The sequence below is a fragment of the Salvelinus fontinalis genome, chromosome 13 (genome assembly GCF_029448725.1).
Source record: "Salvelinus fontinalis isolate EN_2023a chromosome 13, ASM2944872v1, whole genome shotgun sequence".
In the NCBI taxonomy this organism is placed as follows: domain Eukaryota; kingdom Metazoa; phylum Chordata; class Actinopteri; order Salmoniformes; family Salmonidae; genus Salvelinus; species Salvelinus fontinalis.
Genome location: NC_074677.1, coordinates 9,731,463 through 9,758,135, shown reverse-complemented (window position 1 = coordinate 9,758,135; position 26,673 = coordinate 9,731,463). Strand labels below are relative to the sequence as shown.

At 42.7% G+C, this 26,673-nt stretch overlaps 1 protein-coding gene across 1 annotated transcript in view; it reads left to right on the top strand.

Annotated features, from left to right (window-relative positions):
- Nucleotides 1-26,673, top strand: part of LOC129868047 (roundabout homolog 1-like) — a 41,531-nt gene that overhangs the window by 11,964 nt on the left and 2,894 nt on the right. The window contains exons 2-18 of the mRNA XM_055941626.1: nucleotides 5,721-6,053; nucleotides 8,842-8,999; nucleotides 9,436-9,556; nucleotides 9,862-10,000; nucleotides 12,967-13,094; nucleotides 13,551-13,660; nucleotides 15,384-15,615; nucleotides 15,860-15,981; nucleotides 16,644-16,815; nucleotides 19,366-19,566; nucleotides 20,159-20,201; nucleotides 20,387-20,502; nucleotides 21,637-21,951; nucleotides 22,055-22,156; nucleotides 22,470-22,617; nucleotides 25,102-25,326; nucleotides 25,613-25,974. Of these exons, the coding sequence (XP_055797601.1) occupies nucleotides 5,721-6,053; nucleotides 8,842-8,999; nucleotides 9,436-9,556; nucleotides 9,862-10,000; nucleotides 12,967-13,094; nucleotides 13,551-13,660; nucleotides 15,384-15,615; nucleotides 15,860-15,981; nucleotides 16,644-16,815; nucleotides 19,366-19,566; nucleotides 20,159-20,201; nucleotides 20,387-20,502; nucleotides 21,637-21,951; nucleotides 22,055-22,156; nucleotides 22,470-22,617; nucleotides 25,102-25,326; nucleotides 25,613-25,974 (3,027 nt within the window). The remainder of the gene's footprint in view (nucleotides 1-5,720; nucleotides 6,054-8,841; nucleotides 9,000-9,435; nucleotides 9,557-9,861; nucleotides 10,001-12,966; nucleotides 13,095-13,550; nucleotides 13,661-15,383; nucleotides 15,616-15,859; nucleotides 15,982-16,643; nucleotides 16,816-19,365; nucleotides 19,567-20,158; nucleotides 20,202-20,386; nucleotides 20,503-21,636; nucleotides 21,952-22,054; nucleotides 22,157-22,469; nucleotides 22,618-25,101; nucleotides 25,327-25,612; nucleotides 25,975-26,673) is intronic.

Sequence of the window (26,673 nt, the reverse complement as noted above, 5' to 3'; positions counted from 1 at the left end):
GCACTGTTTTAAAGTAATGATAGACTGTCATTCCTCTTTGCTTATTTGAGCTGTTCTTGCCATAATATGGACATGGTCTTTTACCAAATAGGGCTATCTTCTGTATACCACCCCTACAACACAACTGATTGGCTAAAACACATTAAGATGGAAAGAAATTCAACAAAATAACTTTTAACAAGGCACACCTGTTAATTGAAATGCATTCCAGGTGACTACCTCATGAAGCTGGCTGAGAGAATGCCAAGAATGTTCAAAGCTGTCATCAAGGAAAAGGGTGGGTACTTTAAAGAATGTTGTCCGGACCCCTGGCACTCTCTAAGGGGGTGCCACAGACTTCAGTCCTCAGGCTGACTCTTTTCTCTGTATATATCAATGATGTCACTCTTGCTGCAGGTGATTCTTTGATCCACCTCTACGCAGACGACACCCTTCTGTATACATCTGGCCTGTCTTTGGACACGGTGATAACAAACCTCCAAACGAGCTTCAATGCCATACAACACTCCTTCCGTGGCCTCCATCTGCTCTTAAATGCTATTAAAACAAAATGCATGCTCTTCAACAGATCGCTGCCTGCACCCGCCTGCCCGACTAGCTTCACTACTCTGGACGGTTCTGACTTAGAATATGTGGACAACTACAAATACCTAGGTGTCTGGCTAGACTGTAAACTCTCCTTCCAGACACATATTAAGCATCTCCAATCCAAAATGAAATCTAGAATCGGCTACCTATGTCGCAACAAAGCCTCCTTCACTCATGCTGCCAAACATACCCTCGTAAAACTGACTATCTACCGATCCTCGACTTCGGCGATGTCATTTACAAAATAGCCTCCAACACTCTACTCAGCAAATCTAATGCAGTCTATCACAGTGCCATCCGTTTTGTCACCAAAGCCCCATATGCTACCCACCATTGCGACCTGTATGCTCTCGTTGGCTGGCTCTCGCTTCATATTCGTCGTCAAACCCACTGGCTCCAGGTCATCTACAAGGCTATGCTAGGTAAATCCCCGCCTTATCTCAGCTCACTGGTCACCATTGCAGCACCTACCCGTAGCACACGCTCCAGCAGGTATATTTCACTGGTCACCCCCAAAGCCAATTCCTCCTTCGGCCGCCTTTCCTTCCAGTTCTCTGCTGCCAATGACGGGAACGGATTGCAAAAATCACTGAAGTTGGAAACTTACATCTCCCTCACTAACTTTAAGCATCAGCTGTCAGAGCAGCTTACCGATCACTACAGCTGTACATAGCCCATCTTTAAATAACCCATCCAACCAACTACCTACCTCATCTCCAAATTTGTGTTTGTTTTTCTGCTCTTTTGCACACCAGTATTTCTACTTGCACATCCTCATCTGCACAACTATCACTCCAGTGTTAATTGCTAAATTGTAATTACGTCGCCACTATGGCCTATGTATTGCCTTACCTCCTTTCTTAATTTGCACACACTGTACACATATTTTAATATTTTGTTATTGACTGTACCTTTGTTTATCCCATGTGTAACTCTGTGTTGTTGTTTTTGTCGCACTGCTTTGTCTTGGCCAGGTCGCAGTTGTAATGAGAACTTGTTCTCAACTGGCCTACCTAGTTAAATAAAGGTGAAAAAAAAGAATCTCAAATATAAAATATGCTTTGATTTGTTTAACACTTTTTTTGGTTACTACATGATTCCATGTGTGTTTTTTCATAGTTTTGATGTCTTCACTATTATTCTACAATATACAAAATAGTCAAAATAAAGAAAAACCCTGGAATGAGTAGGTGTCCAAACTTTTGACTGGTACTGTATGTCACCAGTAGGCCAAGTAATTGTACCGTTAATACCAGTCATTTGGTTACATTAATTTCTGTTAACTTCTTATGGCTGCATCCCGCTAACGGGATCGATATGACAACAGCCAGTGAAAGTGCAGGGCGCCAAATTCAAACAACAGAAATCTCATAATTAAAATTCCTCAAACATACATGTGTCTTATATCATTTTAAAGGTAATCTTGTTGTTAATCCCACCAAAGTGTCCGATTTCAAATATGCTTTTCAGCAAAAGCACTACAAACGATTATGTTAGGTCATCACCAAACCACAATATGCACAGCCATTTTTTCAGCGAAATACAGCAGTCACAAAAAGAAGAAATATAGATACAATTAATCACTAACCTTTGATGATCTTCATCAGATGACACTCATAGGACTTCATGTTACACAATACATGCATGTTTTGTTTGATTAAGTTCATATTTATATAAAAAAATCTGAGTTTACATTGGCGTGTTACATTCACTAGTTCCAAAAACATCAAGTGATTTTGCATAGCCACATCGTTTCAACAGAAATACTCATCATAAATGTAGATGATAATACAAGTTATACACATGGAATTATAGATATACATCTCCTTAATGCAACCGCTGTGTCAGATAAAACATTTTTAAATACGGAAAAGGCAAATCATGCAATAATCTGAGACGGCGCTCAGAACAATAGCCAAATTAGCCGCCATGTTGGAGTCAACAGAAACCAGAAAATACATGATAAATGTTTCCTTACCTTTGATGAACTTCATCAGAATGCAGTCCTAGGAATCCCAGGTCCACAATAAATGCTTGATTTGTTCGATAATGTCCGTTATTTATGTCCAATTAGCTACTTTGGTTAGCGTGTTTGGTTAACAATTCCAAAGTCACAAAGCGCATCCACTATAACGTGACGAAATGTCCAAAAGTTCCGTAACAGTCAGTAGAAACATGTCAAACGATGTATTGAATCAATCTTAAGAATGTTGTTAACATACATCTTGAATATCGTTCCAACCGGAGAATTACATTGACTTCAGTTGAGAGATGGAAAGGAGCTGCCTATCACGTGTTCAATGCGTGGTCACCTCATGTCAGTGATTACTCATTCCTGTCTCCTTCGGCCCCACTTCACATTAGAGTCATCAGACCAAGGTCTATTGACTGTTGACATCTAGTGGAAGCCGTAGGAAGTGAAAACTTCCAGAAAAAATCCAAACAGGAAGTGGAACTTCGTTCCGTTCTGTTATACTCACAGACATAATTCAAACAGTTTTAGAAACTTCAGAGTGTTTTCTATCAAATACTAATAATATGCATATATTTGCAACTATGAATGAGGAGCAGGCCGTTTACTCTGGGCACCTCTGTGCACCTTTCATCCAAGCTACTCAATACTGCCCCTGCAGCCATAAGAAGTTAATGCATGTATTAATTCATAATTTACCGTTCTCATTCTCAGAGTTGAAACGTAGTTTGCAGAGTTCAAAACCTGCTACACTTGTGAGAAACCAGTAAGTTTTTTTCCCATAACCATCATTTATGAGTTTTGTAAATTTTGCTATTGTCTTTTGTTTGGCGTGATCCATGTGAGCAATGAGTATGTCTCTGTCTGGTTTCTCTGTTCTGATAATATTCAGGGAACGTGCACGTCTGAGCACACATAGAAGTACCTGGCCTGCAGCACGCAAATTTAGGAAAGTAGCCATTTGGGATGTCTGAGTTCTGATGATCCCATATATCCAATGGATATACAGTTGAAGTCAGAAGTTTACATACATTTAGGTTGGAGTCATTAAAACACGTTTTTCAACCACTCCACAAATTTCTTGTTAACAAACTATAGTTTTGGCAAATCGATTAGAACATCTACTTTGTGCATGACAAAAGTAATTTTTCCAACAATTGTTTACATACAGATTATTTCACTCACAATTCACTGTGTAACAATTCCATTGGGTCAGAAGTATAAATACACTAAGTTGACTGGGACTTTAAACAGCTTGGAAAATTCCCCAAAATGATGTCATGGCTTTAGAAGCTTCTGATAGGCTAATTTACATAATTTGAGTCAATTGGAGGTGTACCTGTGGATGTATTTCAAGGCCTACCTTCAAACTCAGTGCCTCTTTGCTTGACATCATGGGGAAATCAAAAGAAATCAGCCAAGACCTCAGAAAAAATTGTAGACCTCCACAAGTCTGGTTCATCCTTGGGAGCAATTTCCAAACTCGTGAAAGGTACCACGTTCATCTGTTCAAACAATAGTACGCAAGTATAAACACCATGGGACCACGCAGCTGTCATACCGCTCAGGAAGGAGACGCGTTCTGTCTCCAAGAGATGAACGTACTTTGGTGCGAAAAGTGCAAATCAATCCCAGAACAACAGCAAAGGACCTTGTGAAGATGCTGGAGGAAACAGGTACAAAAGTATATATCCACAGTATATCCACAGTAAAACGAGTCCTATATCGACATAACCTGAAAGGCCGCTCAGCAAGGAAGAAGCCACTGCTCCAAAACCGCCATAAAAAATCCAGACTACGGTTTGCAACTGCACATGGGGATAAAGATCGTACTTTTTGGAGAAATGTCCGCTGGTCTGATGATAGAAAAATAGAACTGTTTGGCCATAATGACCATCATTATGTTTGGAGGAAAAAGTGGGAGGCTTGCAAGCTGAAGAACACCATCCCAACCGTGAAGCACGGGGGTGGCAGCATCATATTGTGGGGGTGCTTTGCTGCAGGAGGGACTGGTGCACTTCACAAATTAAATGGCATCATGAGGTAGGAAAACGATGTGGATATATTGAAGCAACATCTCAAGACGTCAGTCAGGAAAAGCTTGGTCGCAAATGGGTCTTCCAAATGGACAATGACCCCAAGCATACTTCCAAAGTTGTGGCAAAATGGCTTAAGGACAAAAAGTCAAGGTATTGGTGTGGCCATCACAAAGCCCTGACCTCAATCCTATAGAAAATTTGTGGGCAGAGCTGAAAAAGCGTGTGCGAGCAAGGAAGCCTACAAACCTGACTCAGTTACACCAGCTCTGTCAGGAGGAATGGGCCAAAATTCACCCAACTTATTGTGGGAAGCTTGTGGAAGGCTACCCGAAACGTTTGACCCAAGTTAAACAATTTAAAGGCAATGCTACCAAATACTAATTGAGTGTATGTAAACTTCTGACCCACTGGGAATGTGATGTAATAAATAAAAGCTGAAATAAATCATTCTCTCTACTATTATTCAGACATTTCACATTCTTAAAATAAAGTGGTGATCCTAACTGACCTAAGACAGGGCATTTTTACTAGGATTAATTGTCAGGAATTGTGAAAAACTGAGTTTAAATTTATTTGGCTAAGGTGTATGTAAACTTCCGACTTCAACTGTATGAGCTCATTGGAGTGGTGAACTCTGAGGGCCCGGAATAGACTGTATAATGTTGTTGATACAAGTTTGCTAGCAACAGTTGATTGATTTGATACAATGTTGCCCTTCACTAGCAATAGCTCAAGTCAAGACCGATAGAAATGGGGGCCAACAGGTGGAGTAGAGCGATGAATGTGATGTATTCATGCGTATCCCGTACATACGACTAATACAACTTGAACTTGAAAGAACCTGAATTTTTATCAGGATATTTTCTACTGGTTTTATTTGTTAGCTTTAGGCCTATGTATTTGACTTAGTTGACAATGGAAGTTATAGGCCTACTGCTTCTCATGGGAAACAACTATGACTTAATCGTTTTGAACCCCATTCGATGCTAAATGCATAGTATGCATAGTAATAGTAATAAACTATTGTCAGATCTTCTGTGAATTAACAGACGCCATAGCCTACTTTGACAGAACCTGAATTTCTCCATCTTTCCTCCGTCCACTGTTCTTGTTCCCTCCAGGTTCCAGACTGAGGACGGATGTGGTGGAGGTGCCCCCGCGGATTGTCCACCACCCCTCAGATGTGGTGGTCAAGGTAGGCAGCCCCGCCACCCTCTCCTGCCGCGCCGACGGCACACCCGAGCCCTCCATTGAGTGGCTCCGCAATGGCCAGCCCCTGGACATGGACAAGCTGGACAGCCAATCGCGGCCCATCGTCCTGTCGGAGGGCAGCCTTTTTTTCCTCAGCGTAGTGCCAGGGAGGCGGAGTCAGTCACATGAGGGCGTGTACGCGTGCATGGCAAGGAACAGCGCTGGCAAGGCCACCAGCCGCAGCGCCTCCCTCTATATCGCAGGTAAGACTGTGGGGATGTCTTTCAAATTAGATGGACATGCGTATCTTGTTATAAATTCCAAGATGCCATGCAGAAATAATTGCACAGTAAGATGAAGAGAGGTACCATGTTATAGAGTGGTCCCACTGTTATAGATCATGTGAGTGAAGAGACTATGTATCAGTCTCAGCAGTGTGCAGACTAACTAATAAACCACTCAAGGGCTAGATTGGCTGCATCAAGTGTGCTCATACTGAGATGGAACCAAAGCCACACACAGCTGCCTTCCAAGTACTTAAAAACACTATGCCAGATGGATGTGTCTTGGTTGGAAGGCCCTCTGTGGCTCCTACATCCTGTCCCATTAACTTCTTCTCTCCCTCCATGCTGATCTTAAATGTGATATCAAGCTAATATATGATCCATCAGGTCCACGGAAAGCCCGCAGTAACCACAGACCCCTGCTCCAGAGAGAGAGCGAGAGACGTTGAGATTGTCCGTGTGATTGCTGAGTAGAATTATTATTATATATATATATATTTTTTAAACATTTATTTAACTAGGCAAGTCAGTTATTTAGAACAAATTCTTATTTACAATGACGGCCTACCAAAAGGCCAAAGATCTCCTGTGGGGACGGGGGCTGGGATTAAAAAAATATATATTTATATGTATATATAGGTCAAAACACACATCACGACAAGAGACAACACAACTCTACATAAATAGAGACCTAAGACAACAACATAGCATGGCCGCAACACATGACAACACAGCCTGGTATCAACATGGTAACAACACAACATGGTAACAACACAACATGGCAGCAGCACAACATGGTAGCAGCACAAAACATGGTGCAAACATTATTGAGCACAGACAACCGCACAAAGGGCAAGAAGGTAGAGACAACAATACATCACGGAAAGCAGCCACAACTGTCAGTAAGAGTGTCCATGATTGGACACTGATCTTTGTCTTTGAATGAAGAGATTGAGATAAACTGTCCAGTTTGAGTGTTTGTTGCAGCTCGTTCCAGTCGCTAGCTGAAGCGAACTGAAATTAAAGGGGGTCCAAAATCAATGTTTACCACCTTCCCAGGACAAACACTCTGCTAATTTACCCCTGACCCCCAGCCTCTGTTTGTACCCAAAATAGGGTCACCCACACACCACTGGATTCCTGAGCTAGCTGGTATAATTAGTGGCTGATTGACTTGTTGGGGGAACTTCCGTGGAGCAGTACGTGGTGGAGGCATGGAGCCATTGGGACAGTAACTTTACTTTCGATTGAGTTATACTAGCAGATCGATTGTAGTATAGTTTGAGTTTAACCTTTATTTATCCAGGTTAGTCTCAATAAGATAATTGTGCAATTGTGACCTTTTGTAAGTGTAGTTGTACTGGTTAGGTTAGTAGCCTCTACAGTCATGAACCATGCAGCACTGTTAATTCAAGAGTTGTGCTAAGTTCTCTATCATAGCTAGACAATTATTGATTTTCAAGAATACCCTTAATTCATTTTTTATTTTATTTTTTTATTTTTTTATTTTAAATTTTATCCCATTTTCTCTCCAATTTTCGTGGTATCCAATCGCTAGTAATTACTATCTTGTCTCATCGCTACAACTCCCGTACGGGCTCGGGAAAGACGAAGGTCGAAAGCCATGTGTCCTCCGAAGCACAACTCAACCAAGCCGCACTGCTTCTTAACACAGCGCGCCTCCAACCCGGAAGCCAGCCGCACCAATGTGTCGGAGGAAACACCGTGTACCTGGCCCCCTTGGTTAGCTCGCACTGCGCCCGGCCCGCCACAGGAGTCGCTGGAGTGCGATGAGACAAGGATATCCCTACCGACCAAACCCTCCCTAACCCGGACAACGCTATGCCAATTGTGCGTCGCCCCACGGACCTCCCGGTCGCGGCCGGCTGCGACAGAGCCTGGGCGCGAACCCAGAGACTCTGCGCCACCCGGGAGGCCCCCTTAATACATTTTAAAGCAGTCCAGCCTTGGATCATTCCTTGATGAAGAGTGGAGATATTCCAGTAGTAGTTTATAGCACTAGACCATTGTAACCATACGTGTGACCAAGTAGACGCCAAATACTTTTTGTCTCATGATTCCATGTGGTGTCCTAATGTAATACCTATGTTATGACATCAGTGAAGATTTAAACAGACATCCTAAACATGTGGTAATGTACACATGCAAGGTGAAAATGCTATTGTCTCTGTCATTTTGGATATAATGGAAGGGAGCTCCTTAGACCTTAAACTGAAATGTTTCACAGTGACTCTTAACGATTGAGTAAACATGACACGTTCCTGTAAAGAGGTCAGGCTTGTCTGTCATGTACTTGTGCTTATATCAATGCAGACAGGTCAAGTTTGCTCTATGAATTGTTTGGGACCTCTGGGGAATATATGAGGTTGCTGATGGGGCAATACTGGACAAAAGCACTGTGTATTCCGTGTATAAAATATATGGATATTTAGAGCTGTGCGATGTGGTCCAAAATGTATAGTGTGATATGGTGTGGTAATGGTACTGTGAAATAAGGTAAATCATTAAATTAGTTCATTATAACCCTTGCAAATTTTCGGTGTTCAAAACTCTCATTTGTAGGAAGCCAAGTCAAGCAGACAGTGATGCGTGTTGTGCTGGGCACATGTCTCCCAGGCAATGTTTATTAACTACAGGCTTGTAGACTGACTTCGACGTTGTTATCCAATGTAATGTTATGGCATTGTGCACCAGCTAGTCTCAAACCCACTGTTTATGAATGGACGACCTCTGTGTGTTCTTTCAGCTCTGCGTGAGGACTTCCGGGTGCAGCCCAGTGACGTGGAGGTGGCTGTGGGGGAGGTGGCGGTGCTGAACTGCAGCCCGCCGGTGGGCCACCCCGAGCCCAATGCCACCTGGAGAAAAGACGGGGTCCCCATCAAGCACACAAACCCGCACTACACTGTGAGACCTCCTTTATAACATAGCTACATGCTTTGGGCTTTCTTGCTATGCTTTTTGAAATTAGAAATTGACAATGGGACAGTTGTCAGTGTGCATTTCTGTGCAGTAAATGTATTTTCAAGACACTATGGTTTTTCCATAATATGGAAAGATATTCTATATTATTGTAATTCATTTTTTAACTAATTTCCAGAGGTGGCAGGAGCTGAAATGCATACTGTTCTCAATACTTATTTCTCTAATCATATCAGTGGTAACACAGTATTGCCAATTGAGGGCACTGTTGTAGAACATTTTGATTAAAACCACAGGCCGCTTCATACATTTTCCTCCATTATTAATAAAAGAGGACATGTCACCTTGGATGAAAAACTATCCCCCCAAAAATCCTTGTTTATTTTTAACTGTATGTGCATGCTCCCCATGTGACCTATAGGAACTGAATGGGAAGTTGATAATCGCCCCAGCCCAGAAAAATGATTCTGGCGTGTACATCTGTGTGGCCTCCAACACTGTGGGAGTAAGAGAGAGCAGGGCCGCCCGCCTGTCTGTCTTAGGTAAGATGAACCCTGACTCCATGTACAGTACCATTTTAGCAATAACCTTTTTTACACTACTGAGCCAAGCTGTACTTCGCTGGCCTGGTTATGCATCCACCATAGTTGCTGGAACGGTGCTGGAAATGAAAATGTGAAAAGAACCCAGTACAGTCCACACAGTACAGTTTGGGTCGGCACATCAGTGTGAAAAAGGTATGTCAGTGTTTGCTATTGATATAAGGGATAGCATGGAATTGAATGCTTAGAGATATGATATGAATAATCATAATTTGTGTATTTGCCCATGCTTTCTCCATCCCCAGCCAAGCCAGTGTTGGTGCTGAAGCCTCAGGATGTGTTGGTGGGGACAGGGGAGTCTGCCCAGTTCTACTGCGAGGCTAAAGGAGACTCCATGGCTGCTGTGGAGTGGAGCCGTGAGCAGGGCCCTCTGCCCAACGGCAGGTCTGATTCTTGATTCAACAAAAAAAACTTAATTGTCCATTAAATGTACACTAGAAACTGTTCTTGACATGAGGTTTACAACATGTGGTTTGTATGCATGACTGTAAGTGGCTTTGGATAAATGCGTCTGCTAAATGGCTTATATTATTATATACAGGAGATCAAAAAGTATTTGGATGGTGACAATATATACACTGTGTCACGACTTCTACCGAAGGTAACTCCTCTCCCTGTTCGGGCGGCGCTCGGCGCTCGGTGTCGCCGGTTTACTAGCCGCCACCGATCCCGTTTTCCTTTTCTGGTTGTTTTGTCTGTGTTCCTTTTCACACCTGGTTTCAATTGCGTTTATTTCTGTGTGTATATAGGGAACCTGTTACCTGCCTTATTTCGTGTGGGATTAAGCTTGTGGGTATTTTGCGCTCGTTTATCGTTGATGTTTCTTCTTCTCGTTATTACGCACGTGTAGTTTATTTTCGGAACTGAGTTTGTTCCCCCATGCGTTTGGCACGAGTTCCTGTATTGTTTTCACTATTTAGGCACTGTGAACTGTGGGACCTTATATAGACAGATCTGTGCCTCGACAGTATCCTGTCTCTGAGCTCTACGAACAATTCCTTCGACCTCATGGGTTGGTTTTTGCTCTGATCTGCACTGTGAACTGTGGGACCTTATATAGACAGATCTTTGCGAATTTTGTATTTGTGGACTATGTATATATAATTATTATATTAAACACGCTTCTCAGTAATCCCTGCTCTCCTGCGCCTGACTCCTACACCTCTCACCGAGACGCACCTTATCACACACTGCTCAAAAAAATAAAGGGAACACTAAAATAACACATCCTAGATCTGAATGAATTAAATATTCTTATTAAATACTTTTTTCTTTACATATTTGAATGTGCTGACAACAAAATCACACAAAAATGATCAATGGAAATCAAATTTATCAACCCATGGAGGTCTGGATTTGGAGTCGCACTCAAAATTAAAGTGGAAAACCAGACTACAGGCTGATCCAACTTTGATGTAATGTCCTTAAAACAAGTCAAAATGAAGCTCAGTAGTGTGTGTGGCCTCCACGTGCCTGTATGACCTCCCTACAACGCCTGGGCATGCTCCTGATGAGGTGGCGGACTCCTGGACAGTCTGTGGTGCAACGTGGCGTTGGTGGATGGAGCGAGACATGATGTCCCAGATGTGCTCAATTGGGATTCAGGTATGGGGAACGGGCTGGCCAGTCCATAGCATCAATGCCTTCCTCTTGCAGGAACTGCTGACACACTCCAGCCACATGAGGTCTAGCATTGTCTTGCATTAGGAGGAACCCAGGGCCAACCGCACCAGCATATGGTCTCACAAGGGGTCTGAGGATCTCATCTCGGTACCTAATGGCAGCCAGGCTACCTCTGGCGAGCACATGGAGGGCTGTGCGGCCCCCCAAAGAAATGCCACCCCACACCATGACTGCCCCACCGCCAAACCGGTCATGCTGGAAGATGTTGCAGGCAGCAGAACGTTCTCCACGGCGTCTCCAGACTCTGTCACGTCTGTCACCTGTGCTCAGTGTGAACCTGCTTTCATCTGTGAAGAGCACAGGGCGCCAGTGGCGAATTTGCCAATCTTGGTGTTCTCTGGCAAATGCCAAACGTCCTGCACGGTGTTGGGCTGTAAGCACAACCCCCACCTGTGGACGTCGGGCCCTCATACCACCCTCATGGAGTCTGTTTCTGACCGTTTGAGCAGACACATGCACATTTGTGGCCTGCTGGAGGTCATTTTGCAGGGCTCTGGCAGTGCTCCTCCTGCTCCTCCTTGCACAAAGGCGGAGGTAGCGATCCTGCTGCTGGGTTGTTGCCCTCCTACCGCCTCCTCCACGTCTCCTGATGTACTGGCCTGTCTCCTGGTAGCGCCTCCATGCTTTGGACACTACGCTGACAGACACAGCAAACCTTCTTGCCACAGCTCGCATTGATGTGCCATCCTGGATGAGCTGCACTACCTGAGCCACTTGTGTGGGTTGTAGACTCCGTCTCATGCTACCACTAGAGTGAAAGCACCGCCAGCATTCAAAAGTGACCAAAACATCAGTCAGGAAGCATAGGAACTGAGAAGTGGTCTGTGGTCACCACCTGCAGAACCACTCCTTTATTGGGGGTATCTTGCTAATTGCCTATAATTTCCACCGGTTGTCTATTCCATTTGCACAACAGCATGTGAAATTTATTGTCAATCAGTGTTGCTTCCTAAGTGGACAGTTTGATTTCACAGAAGTGTGATTGACTTGGAGTTACATTGTGTTGTTTAAGTGTTCCCTTTATTTTTTTGAGCAGTGTATATTATTTTGGCTCTGTACTCCAGCACTTTGAATTTGAGGGTGAACCATGTAGAAATTACAGCACTTTTTGTACGTAGTCCCCCCCGTTTTAAGGAACCAAAAGTATTTGGACAAATTCACTTGTTGTCACGTTCGTTGTTGGAATGAGACCAAGGTGCAGCGTTGTAAGCGTACATCTTTCTTTATTAGATGAACACCAAAAAATATATATATAAACGAACGTAATGTTCTGCAGGCTACACAGTAACTATACAAAAACAAGATCCCACAATCTAAGGTGGGAAAAAGGGCTGCCTAAGTATGATCCCCAATCAGAGACAATGATACATAGCTGCCTCTGATTGGGAACCATACTAGGCCAACAAAGAAATAGAAACATAGATTTGCCCACCCAAGTCACACCCTAAGGTGAGCGCGTGACACTTGTGTATTAAAGTAGACACAAGTCTTGGGGGTGTAATCTTTGTGACTCTTTGAGCTACTCTTCTGCACAGTGAGTACATGTGTCATAACATGCATTATTAGTATGCAATATTAATAATAATAATAAGTAATTCTTTGATTTCTAATAATTTCATACAGTTTCTATAGTGAATGTTGTGTTGGTTGCTGTGTCATGTCTGTAGGTATCTAGTGAATCCTGACCAGAGCCTCCAGATCCACTACGTGACACCACAGGATTCTGGGAGGTACACCTGCACAGCTGTCAACGACGTGGGGGTGGTCACCGCCAGCGCACAGCTAGTGGTGGAGGGTAAGAGCACTTAGCTTGAGCCTTCACCACTACATTTATGTGTTGTGTATTTGTTGAATGTGTAATGTACAGTGTTTATTTTGTATACAGCAGTACTGTTTGTCTAAGACAATTTCCCCCTGAGGGAAATTAAAGTTGATCCTGTCCTATCCTATTTCCTTACAGCTAGAATAGAATGTATTTCTTTCTCCCAGGGGAATACAGAAAACTCTACTGGAATGTTAAACAAGGAACATATTATTCACAATATTTGCAGCAGGATGTAGCACAAACAAAAACATTACTTTTTATGATGTTTATGAGACGGTGGAGGAAATGAGTGTGGTTCAAAGTAAACCGTTTTTAGGAGCACTATGGGACTTTTCGTTACATGGAGTTTAGTTTGTGTCAATTTCAGTGCCAGTAGGGAATTTCAAATTATGAATAGAAAAGTGTACAACATTCTTTTCTATGAAGATAGCACCAGACAGAGGGACCTTCACAGAGAGTTGTCGGACCTGCGCATAGCTCTGGAGAATGTGACGGTGCTGACTCCAAACTCCAACATGTCCCAAGTGCAGTGGAAGGTACAGACATCAGACACGTCACATGGAGGTTCATGTATTACTATGAAAACTGTTTTCACATAACAGATGACTGCATCAAGACGTTGAGAGAGTATCCCCCAGCTAACACTTCAATAGTGAACTCCTAATGTAAGGAATTTACCTTTTGCTAAACTAAGATTCATGCCTGACATTTTTTGTGTTTGTTTAGAACATTATTTTCATGTCACAAACCACATTTCCATCCACAGTTTTTTTATGCGAGAAAAGGCAAACCGTATGTAAAAAAAATAATGACAGCTGTGATGGAAACAGGAAGTTTTGGTACAATTTATAAATGCCGACAGATCATTTGTTCGTTTGACATAGTGGGATCTTTTCGTGCCTCTAAAACCAGTTATGTGAGAAATGGTGGTGGAAATGCCTTTAGGAGCAAATATTGATATAATAACCATCATTTCGAAGCAAACTTGGAGTCCCGTGATGATATGGTGTGTGGGCCTCCCACTACGACTCGGGAGACTATGCAGTTTATTAGGATACAGATTAAATAAGTTATGATGAACTTCACTGAGTGGTGAAAGTGACGGTGAACTTGATGCTCCTTTCCAATACATTTTGAGGGTCTTATTCTGGTGACAAGATGATCGAATAAAAATATTCTCGCTCTTATCCATATTAAACTCATAGCCTACCCGCACTGTATCTGCAAACTTTATTTGGTACATGAAAACTTAGTGCACACAAAATCGTCTATGTCATCACGCACTGATTTATATCCGCAACAAGTCCGTTTGGTGGAAACACACCACTGGTGGGAAAATGCACATATTTTCGTTATGCAGATTTTAGACTATTCACATGAAAATCTGTCACCAATTGGATGGAAATCTAGCTACAGATAATATTCAAAGGATTCAAAACTGCCATAATGTTCAGTAATTTTTGTAATTATCAAGTAATCAATGGCAATCTATGTTAACTTTGGCAATTTATACCTGAATACATTTTGTAAAATGTATTCATATCTAGTATTATTTTTTATATCTGTGTCATATTGTCCATGAGTTTCAAGTGGATATACCATATGGCTTGCCTAGTTAAATAAAGGTTAAATATGATTTTTTTTACATTTAAATGGTTAAAGAGGAAATAGCTTAATTAATGAAAAAAGCATATAATCAACAATGGCATTATTTTCAATTAACTCTGCAACTCTTCTAACTATTTACTTTTTTCATAACTGCCACCAGTTTGGCTGCAAAAGATTTACAACAAAATACACATTGACATAGTAAAATAAATAAAGGTGTGTAAAAAAAATATATATATATTTCATGCTGAAACCCACACAAATGGTATTCACAAAGTCTATGGTTTATATTTAAGCTAATGTTTTACAGCTTTGCCAGTGTATTTGTTATTTAAAAATCGTATTTGATTATTTTATATATTTGACATGTGATAATGACATGTGATAATGACATTTGACATGTGATACACAGAAGGCTATAGATAATAAGACAACAGTGATACTCTGAAGTTCCCAAAATGGCCACTAGATGTCGTGTGATAAAATTCCCCCCAAACCTGAAAGTTACCAAAGTTCTGGTAGTTTACTGGTAAAATTCAAAAGTTACCAGTAATATACCCTTCCATTGCAACCCTAGTTTCTACACTCAAAAGCGCAAATCTCATTATTGCTTGATAACTGTGTCTTTCCTTTTTGTTCTTTTTCTTTCAGCTCCAGTCTTTCCCAACCCAGCCTCAATACCTGGATGGTTTCGAGGTCCTCTGTCGCTCTCTCTTGCCTGCCAGTTCGGACTGGGTTGCTAAGAGGGTGCCACTACCCAACTTTCAAACACTGGTCGGCCCGCTCAACAGGGGCTACAAGTATGAGTTCAAAGTGCGTCCCTACGGCAGCAGTTTGTATGGCCGGGAGAGCAACACCAGGCACCTGCGTGTACCTGAAACGGGTAAGGAAGGGCTCAAAAAAGTTAGCAGGCTGTTATCAACTGTAAACCAAAAAGTATGCAAATATACTGTAGGTGTGTCTTTGGATACTGTGGCTCAGGAGTAGTCCGACTTTATTGAATAAAGGTGGTCCTTTGCGCTAATTTGAACTATGAAGATGAAAAACTATGATTTGAATCAAGATGGGTCATATGTATGGTTTTTACACGTGTATTGTTATTTTCATGACACTCCATCTTCCTGCAGTGCCTAGCGCCCCACCTCAGGCCGTCTCCATAACAATGGCCCCTGACCACAATGACACGGTCTATGTGACCTGGGAGCCTCCACCCCACAAAGCTCACAACGGCATCATCCAGGGATACCAGGTAAGAATAAGATGGCTACCTACACCTTTACCTTCTTGTATCTATGCCTGACAAATATAGCACCTAGCATTCTTGTATGCTCCACAATGTGTTTTATGACATGTTTAAGAGCATTCAAGAAATTCCAGGGTGAGTTTATTTTCTCTATATGCCTGACATGTAAAGTGTTGAAACAATTCTCTTTTTCAATGACCTTGTACTATGTTTAACATATTAAATTCACATTCACAATTTAATTAGACATTGTATTGACAGGGGTCCTCTGCAACCCTGGTGTGCAAGCTTTTGTTCAAGTGCAAAATAACTGATTCAACTAAGCAGTCCTGATAGAAGAAGACCATGATAAGATGAATCAAAGGTGTGGGCTGGAACAAAAGCCTTCTTTCCCTGACCAGAGTTTCATAGTATCCCTGCTGTGGAAGCAGTTACCTGAGTGCGCACACACACGCACGTGCACGTGCACACACACACACACACACACACACACACACACACACACACACACACACACACACACACACACACACACACACACACACACACACACACACACACACACACACACACACACACACACACACACACACACACACACACACAGTTCTCTGTAATGCATCCTTGGTTCCCTCTTTGAGCTCTGTGTGTGCGTTTGTCCTGTCCAGTTGTGGTTTGTGCAGTTGGAGGAGCAGCAGTACCTGAACTGGACAGTGGATAGTGGGACCCACAGTCTGGAAATAAACCCTCTGTACCCAGGCAAAGAGTACTGGGTCCAGGTGGCAGCAGTCAACGGAGCTGGCGTCGGGGTGCAGAGTGACCCCCATAGACTGGTCATAGGTCAGTGACAACATGCCACAGATATCTGTATGGTCAACCAAACACCACAGGGTTACGAAACCTTACATAAAACAAGACTACAATAGTAGATTTGTGCAATTTGCAGTCCAGTTCATTGAAAGCATCAATGTGGGTTGGAAGGTTTGAAGATGAATGAAACAGATGTGTATAACACTGTATGTGTTAGTGTCAGTAGTGGAAAAACAACCCAATTGTCATACTTGAGTAAAAGTAAATATACATTTATAGAAAATTACTCAAGTAAAAGTGAAAGTCACCCAGCAAAATACTACTTGAGTAAAACTCTAAAAGTATTTGGTTTTAAATATACTTAAGTATTAAATGTCAATGTAATTGATAAAATATACTTAAGTATCAAAAGTAAATGTATAAATCATTTCACAATTAAGTAAACGGCACGATTTTCTTGTTTTTTTAATTTCCGGATAACCAGGGGCACACTCCTCCACTCAGACATAATTTGCAAACAAAGCTTTTGTGTTTAGTGTTTAGTCCGCCAGATCAGAGGTAGTAGGGAGGACCAGGGATGTTCTCTTGAGAAGTGCATGAATTGGACCATTTTCCTGTCCTGCTAAGCATTCGAAATGTAAAGAGTACTTTTGTGTTTCAGGGAAAATGTATGGAGTAAAAAGTACATTCTTTTCTTTAGGAATGTAGTGAAGTAAAAGTTGTCAAAATATAAATGGTAAAGTACAGATACCCCCAAAAACTATTTATTTTTACTTAAGTACTTTATACCACTGGTTAGTGTTTATGTAGACACAGTAGGCACAATTCTGATATTTTGCCTAATTATTGACAAAAGATCTGATCTGATTGGTTAAAAGACCACTATATGTAAAAATATCATAATTAGACTGCTTGAGTAAATGCAGCCTTTACTGTACAGTGCCATGAAAAAGTATTTGCCCCCTTTCTGATTTTCTCTATTTTTGCATATTTATGATACTGAATGTTATCATATATTCAACCAAAACCTAATATTAGATAAAGGCAAACTGAGTTTACAAATAACAACAACAACAAAAATTAATTATATATATATATACACTGCCATTCAAAATTTTGGGGTCACTTAGAAATGTCCTTCTTTTTGAAAGAAAAGCACATTTTTCATCCATTAAAATAATATAAAATGTATCAGAAATAGTGTAGACATTGTTAATGTTGTAAATGACTAGTGTAGCTGGAAACGGTTGATTTTTAATGGAATATCTACATAGTCGTACAGAGGCCCATTATCAGCAACCATCACTCCTGTGTTCCAATGGCACTGTTTAAAGAAGCAATAAAACTGGCCTTCTTTAGACTAGTTGAGTATCTGGAGCATCAGCATTTGTGGGTTTGATTACAGGCTCAAAATGTCCAGAAACAAAGAACTTTCTTCTGAAACTCATCAGTCTATTTTTCTTCAGAGAAATGAAGGCTATTCCAAGCGAGAAATTGCCAAGAAACTGAAGATCTCGTACAACGCTGTGTACTACTCCCTTCACAGAACAGTGCAAACTGGCTCTAACCAGAATAGAAAGAGGAGTGGGAAGCCCCAGTGCATAACTGAGCAAGAGAACAAGTACATTAGAGTGTCTAGTTTGAGAAACAGACGCCTCACAAATCCTCAACTGGCAGCTTCATTAAATAGTACCCGCAGAACACCAGTCTCAACGTTAACAGTAGAGAGGCGACTCCGAGATGCTGGGCTTCTAGACAGAGTTCCTCGGTCCAGTGTCTGTGTTCTTTTGCCCATCTTAATCTTTTATTTTTATTGGCCAGTCTGAGATATGGCTTTTTCTTTGCAAAAGAACACAGAGCCGGGGGGTCCTTCTTGGCTGTGATTGGCAATGCTGGAATAAGAAGAGGACCACTATCTGTTAACCTCAATGACCTTAAACTCAGATTCATCCGTTGGACTGCCAGATGGTGAAGTGTGATTCATTACTTTAGAGAATGCGTTTACACTGCTCCTGAGTCCAATGGCAGCGAATTTTACACCACTCCAGCCGATGCTTGGCATCGCACATGTGGATCTTAGGCTCATGTGCGGCTGCTCAGCCATGAAAACCCATTTGGGTTTCCATGGCTGAGCAGCCGCGTTGCTTCCAGAGGCAGTTTGGAAATCGGTAGCGAGTGTTCCAAACCGAGGACTGACGATTTCTACATGCTACACACTTCAGCACTCGGCGGTCCCATTCTCTGAGCTTGTGTGGCCTACCACTGCTTCGCCGTTGTTGCTCCTAAACGTTTCCTCTTCACAATAACAGCACTGAAATAGCCGAATCCACTAATTTGGGTGGATTTGGGTTGTCCATATGCTTGTGTGTGTGTGTATGTATATATATATATATATATATATATATATACCCACATTGCCAATCATGTGTGTGATAGTGTTTCCCTCTTTCATATTCTCTGTCTCTGACTTATTTTATTTCTGTCTGTCTGTCTCTTTTCCTCTCTGTATCTGTCTCTCTGTGTTTTAATTTATTTAAGTCTTGTTTTTCTTTCCCTTCCCTCCCTCCCTCCCTCTTACAGACTCTCGGAGGTCCGGGGCCCCCCAGTCAGACAGCCCCAGTAGGGACCTGACTCAGGTCCTGGCTGTGCTGAGGGACCCTGTGTTCATCGGAAGCGTTGGCGCCCTCCTGTGGTGCGTCCTAATGGTGATGGCCTTCTGCCTGTACCGCCGCCACACCCGACCCGGCGACCACCTGGGACGAGGCCACGGCAAGGCTAAAGGTCTGTCTGGGCTGGAAGTGGGGGCTAGCTTATATGTTGTATCTTTAGCATAAGCTTAGCAAGGTTATCTTAGCATGGATGCTATGCTAGTCAACTGTGTTGTTACGGCTACGTAATCAGCGTTAGCTGCTAATCAGGTTTTAATGTGTGAGTATTATTTGGCTAAAACAAGAGAGGTTGTAGCTATATGATGTGCAACTAGAGGTTTTACACCACAAGGTTGTATAGTAGCAGGCATGCTTTTACTTACATTGGTTGGTTTTTACTTTTGACTTTCTCATCATTCAAAGTAATTGCTATATGAGAATTTATATTAAGGACACTTTAGCATCTATATCATTGTAGTGATGCTACAATGATATGGAAGCTTGTGCTATGGAAGCGTGTGCTTCTACATCTGCATTGCTCGCTGTTTGGGGTGGGTTTCTGTATAGCACTTTATGACATCAGCTGATGTGAAAAGGGCTTCATAAATACGATTGATTGATAGTGTTGAATGACAGGATTACCATTAACATCTCCAATGTTCCTGTATAAGCTGTGATACCTCATTGTGAAATCAACCAAGTGACTGTTACTCTGGGTTTTGCAGGTTTGTACAGGTTGGCCAGTGAGGACCTAATCATTAAACACCGGTAGGTGGAAGACAGTGTCACTCATTGAAAAGGATTTCACTACTTTTTGTTTTGTAATGTGTATAATATGATCTGATCCACTGTATTTGCCTCCTAGTTTTGCCATTTTAACCATACGCAATACATGGGATTGACTGATTTACTGACTGACTGACTGACTGATTGATTGACCTGCGTCTCTGCAGAATGGCGGCCCCAGACTCACCATGGATCTCGGGTGCGTGGAGACCGGCCCAGAGTGGTGAGAAGTACCAGGGCATGTGGGCTCAGAGCCAGGAGAACCCCGGCTTCAGGAAGACCAGTGAGTTCTCCTCTACAGCTTGTCTAGAATCAGTTCATCCTACCGCAGTTCTTAATGTAAGCATTATGAGTTGGATAAAAAAAGACTGGCCCTGGACCAGTTGATAATGCAACTCGGTACTCAGTTAGTTTGCCCTGTGTGCTAAAAGAGTAGGCTTTTAACATAGATTTTTAGGGCTGAGGCTATTCATCTGCTACCTCTGCTATTCATTATGGAAGCTCAGTGAACCACCTCTGCTATCTAAACAATACACTTGATCCATTCTGCCTCAGAATTTCTCCAATCTTAGATCGATAACTCAAAAAATAATTCCAGCCACACAAGTAGATGCACAGCATTTAAAATCCACACAAGTAGATGCACAGCATTTAAAATACACACAAGTGTATGCACAGCATTTAAAATACACACAAGTAGATGCACAGCATTTAAAATACACACAAGTAGATGCACAGCATTTAAAATCCACACAAGTGTATGTACAGCATTTAAAATACACACAAGTGTATGTACAGCATTTAAAATACACACAAGTGTATGTACAGCATTTAAAATACACACAAGTAGATGCACAGCATTTAAAATACACACAAGTGTATGTACAGCATTTAAAATACACACAAGTGTATGTACAGCATTTAAAATACACACAAGTAGATGCACAGCATTTAAAATACACACAAGTGTATGTACAGCATTTAAAATACACACAAGTGTATGCACAGCATTTAAAATACACACAAGTAGATGCACAGCATTTAAAATACACACAAGTGTATGTACAGCATTTAAAATACACACAAGTAGATGCACAGCATTTAAAATCCACACAAGTAGATGCACAGCATTTAAAATACACACAAGTAGATACACAGCATTTAAAATCCACACAAGTGTATGCACAGCATTTAAAATACACACAAGTAGATGCACAGCATTTAAAATACACACAAGTAGATGCACAGCATTTAAAATACACACAAGTAGATGCATAGCATTTAAAATACACACAAGTGTATGCATAGCATTTAAAATACACACAAGTAGATGCATAGCATTTAAAATCCACACAAGTGTATGCACAGCATTTAGGATCATTGAGGATAACAGATAGTGGTCCTCTTCTTATTCCAGAGTTGCCAATCACAGCCAAGAAGGACCCCGGCTCCCTGGACTCGGCTGTCCCCATCGTGCCCGACAGCTGCGGTGTCTATGGAACGTTCTATGTGGACTTGACGGGAAACGGCCTCAAGACCTTCAACAGCCCCACCCGATGCCCTAAGAGGCCCCACTGCCACACCTCCTCCTCCTCACACTACTCCCAGCACGGCGCAGAGGCGGTGCGTACCGCTGTCAAGACCACGCTGGTCAAGGATGGACAGGCCCTGCCCCCAGCACAGCCCAAGATGGGCGTGCTCAAGGAGTCATGGGAGAAGAATTACAAACGAGGTGATAGTCAATGTGGCCTTCTTAAATGGTTTTGATGTCCTTGCTCTTGGTTAACATCGATCTGTAATTACTTTTGAATCACAGACTTTGTCTCCTCCCTCAGAGCTCCATGCAGTGAACAGCGCCCCCTTGGTGTCATCGAGGAGCCAGGCGCTGGCTGTGAGGGGAGTGCCTTACAAACAGAGGCTCAGCCACCTCCCACCAGGTACTGTACTGTACTGTACTGTCATCTTACACCACTCATATCCTAAAGGCTTTTAATGCTCAGGGACAATTAGAACCAGGGTTTTCACTGAACCCCAGGTATGTATGTTTTTGTTTTATCCCAGCACTAGCAAACCTGATTCAACTAATCAAGGGCTTGGAAATTAGCTGCTTATCTTAAATCAGGTGTGTGAGGGCTAGAACAAATATGTGCACTCCTGAAGGTTCCCCCAGGAATGGATGGTACAGAACCACTGTCCTTGACAGTGTTGTTGTTGTGTTGACCTTGGTGCCTGTGTGTATTCTTCCTCCAGGTGGGCGCTCAGAGTGCGTCAAGCCCCTGGCGTCGTCCCGCTTCCTGCACCACTCAGCCTCACTGCACTTGGTGGACATGCTCCCCACCCCGCCTCCGCTGCCCATGGACGACACCACTGACACACACAGCCTCACCTCAGAGGAAGGGTGAGGAACACACACATATGCATGTACACACAAACATAACCACACTTACACAGACACACACACCCACGCACACAGACACACGCCCACACAGACACACACACATCCAAACAGAGACACACAGACATTGGCAAGACTCCCCAATCCTGCTCCCCCTCTCTCTGTGCCACTGTTCAAGACGTCCTGCCCCAGTCTCAAAACCAAGGCTACTTATGTTGACTAACACTTACCACACATGGCACATGAGAGAATACTCATCAAACTGAGCTCAATAAATGTTACATATTTCATTGGCTGTAGCATTATATTAATAACTCCCCTGTAGTGTGTTGATGATTGGTGCTTTCAGAGACATACTTCTGAACAATAACCAAGAATCAAAGGGTTCATCCTTATGGACCTTGTATTTAGCCCCTTGAATCAATTAGATCAGTCATCTACAGTACATCTGAGCACATATGAGCATCTATGAGCCGTGTGTTTCCCACACTCTGCCACAGGGCTCCCTTGTTTACTTCCTTTTAACCTCTTCCTGACACCAATCTACCACAGTTTCTCCCATTCCCCACTCTCTAATGAGCCACTGCGCTCCGCTTCCCTCCATTTCCTCTGCCATTATAGTAAAACCGGATGGCCTGAACTGGTTTCCTGTCTCCCGCTGGGGAAATGATTGTACTTCCTCCCTGTTCTTAGCCTCGATGACAGGGCCTTGGCACAGCTCATAGAACAGCAACCAACATGCACCAATTAAATGCCAATTTACATGACCATGAATGACATGTAACCACAGTTTCAACAAAGAAAACGTCTAAATTCTTGTTATAGTACGACTATATTCTCTTGCAAGGAATAACACTATTATCACAAAATAAATGGGAATTTCTTGTAACTACAGTCGTGGCCAAAAGTTTTGAGAATGACACAAATATTAATTTTCACAAAGTTTGCTGCTTCAGTGTCTTTAGATATTTTTGTCAGATGTTACTATGGAATACTGAAGTATAATTACAAGCATTTCATAAGTGTCAAAGGCTTTTATTGACAATAACATGAAGTTGATGCAAAGAGTCAATATTTGCAGTGTTGACCCTTCTTTCAAGACCTCTGCAATCCGCCCTGGTATGCTGTCAATTAACTTCTGGGCCACATCCTGACTGATGGCAGCCCATTCTTTCATAATCAATGCTTGGAGTTTGTCAGAATTTGTAGGTTTTTGTTTGTCCACCCGCCTTTTGAGGATTGACCACAAGTTCACAATGGGATTAAGGTCTGAGGAGTTTCCTGGCCATGGACCCAAAATGTCAATGTTTTGTTCCCCGAGCCACTTAGTTATCACTTTTGCCTTATGGCAAGGTGCTCCATCATGCTGGAAAAGGCATTGTTTGTCACCAAACTGTTCCTGGATGGTTGGGAGAAGTTTCTCTCTGAGGATGTGTTGGTACCATTCTTTATTCATGTCTGTGTTCTTAGGCAAAATTGTGAGTAAGCCCACTCCCTTGGCTGAGAAGCAACCCCACACATGAATGGTCTCAGGATGCTTTACTGTTGGCATGACACAGGACTGATGGTAGCACTCACCTTGTCTTCTCCGGACAAGCTTTTTTTCCGGATGCCCCAAACAATCGGACAGGGGATTCATCAGAGAAAATGACTTTACCCCAGTCCTCAGCAGTCCAATCCCCTTACCTTTTGCAGAATATCAGTCTGTCCCTGATGTTTTTCATGGAGAGAAGTGGCTTCTTTGCTGCCCTTCTTGACACCAGGCCATCCTCCAAAAGGCTTCGCCTCACTGTGCGTGCAGATGCACTCACACCTGCCTGCTGCCATTCCTGAGCAAGCTCTGTACTGGTGGTGCCCCGATCCCGCAGCTGAATCAACTTTAGGAGATGGTCCTTGCGCTTGCTGGACTTTCTTGGGCACCGTGAAGCCTTCTTCACAACAATTGAACCGCTCTCCTTGAAGTTCTTAATGATCAACACTCACACCTGTGTTAACGAGAGAATCACTGACATGATGTCAGCTGGTCCTTTTGTGGCAGGGCTGAAATGCAGTGGAAATGTTTTTGGGGGATTCAGTTCCTTTGCATGGCAAAGAGGGACTTTGCAATTAATTGCAATTCATCTGATCACTCTTCATAACATTCTGGAGTATATGCAAATTGCCATCATACAAACTGAGGCAGCAGACTTTGTGAAAATGAATATTTGTGTCATTCTCAACTTTTGGCCACGACTGTACAGTACATTTAGACAACTAAGTACAAAGTATAAATACCTGCGTGATTTTCTCCTACACTAGGGCTAATCTTTTGGTTATACCTAATATAAATAATTGCTAATATTTGGGGGCCCAATCTGTGATGTAGCCATTTTGTTCATTCATTTATGATACACAAGTTGATTATTGAAGAATATAACTTATAAATGTCTCATGAATTTAGTCTGAATTATTGGAAATTACCTTCTGACCTTTATTTGTCACACCTAGGTCCAGCAGGTCCACTAAGCTGATGGTGGATGACGGGTGTCACCAGTCTGTGTGTGCTGCGTCCGGTCTCCGTGGCCCCCCATCCAACACCACGGGCTTCCCCTCCTACAGCCGCCTGTCCACTGCCTCTTACTGCCTGTCATTAGACGAGGAGCAGAACACGACAATGACCTCACAGGAAGTCACCCAGTACCTGGAGCTCAACCCCAAGGCCGAGAGGCATAGGTAAGGTTGCCATGGAAACCGAGGGGAGGGTGAGAGGGTTACTGTCAGAGTCATTGAGGGGCTGTGCTTTGATGCTATCTATTCTGCTACATCGATTGATAAGGGAATTTAGAGATAACCAAAATTATTGTCAGTAACATTCAATATTTGAATAGCCAGTCTCTTTATTAGTAAAATAGTGTTGGATATTACAAAAATGTTTGTTATTTTAGTACAGTATTGCTTTACCGGAATCAGTAGTTTTTACTTCATTCACCTCTCCTCTTACCTCACTTCCTGTTTCCAGCACAATGCCGGAGAATCCTCCTTCCTCCTCCCTGTCCCGCCCTTTCTCCCCCACTCCCACTTTGGGCTACATCTGTGGGCTCCTTCCCTCCGACCAACTGGAGGATAGGTTGACTGACGACCAGGAGTCCCAGCCAATGGGCTCTCGACGGGCCCGGCTCCAGAGCACACCCTTGTCGCTCTGCAGTGAATGGGAGGGCTCGCTGTGGAACGGCTGGGGGTCGGTGCCAGAGGGCAACATGGCTAACAGCGCCCGCACCAGCTCCATCAGCTCGTCGGACGGCTCATTCATGAGCGATGCCAACTTTGCCTGCGTGCTGGCCACTGTGGCCGCAGAGTCTATGAGTGGAGCCTCTTTCTCAGGCAAGACTACTAGAGAAAATGTACTCACACATTAATTATATTTCATACTTTAGTCAATCATACTTTAACAGGTTACTTGAGATTGAGATGTTTTGTCACCAACTACCACTAGGTGGTGAACTCTTACCATACTGTACAATCCTAAAATGGTGCTTTGGAGTCTGATTTACAACAGATTCCTCTTTAACGTCTAGCCTCTATAGTTTGGTCATGATATACTTGTGTAAGAAGATTTTTTGGTGGATGTCTCAGGCTACATCAGGGTTATTTTTATTCATGAATTGAACATTGTTTATAGTATTTAACAATGACTTTACAACTCATAAATGGAATTGTAGTTTATTCCCTCGGGTAGCTGGTAGTGAAAAGGATTTAACCACACAATCAGGTGTCACCAGTTTACCTTTGTGTAGCTTATCGGCATGCTCTGTATCCACTGGGGATGTAGCCTAGACTAGAGTTAAGCAGTGGTCTTGTATTCTGGGAGGACTACACGTGGGAAATGTCAGTGCTTGTGTGGCCACTGAGACTGACCTATGGGACAGATCGATGTGATTGAGGTGAGAGTGTATCTCACAGACACACACAGTGGAGAGTATGTGTGTGTGTGTGTGTGTGTGTGTGTGTGTGTGTGTGTGTGTGTGTGTGTGTGTGTGTGTGTGTGTGTGTGTGTGTGTGTGTGCGTGTGCGCGCACATAT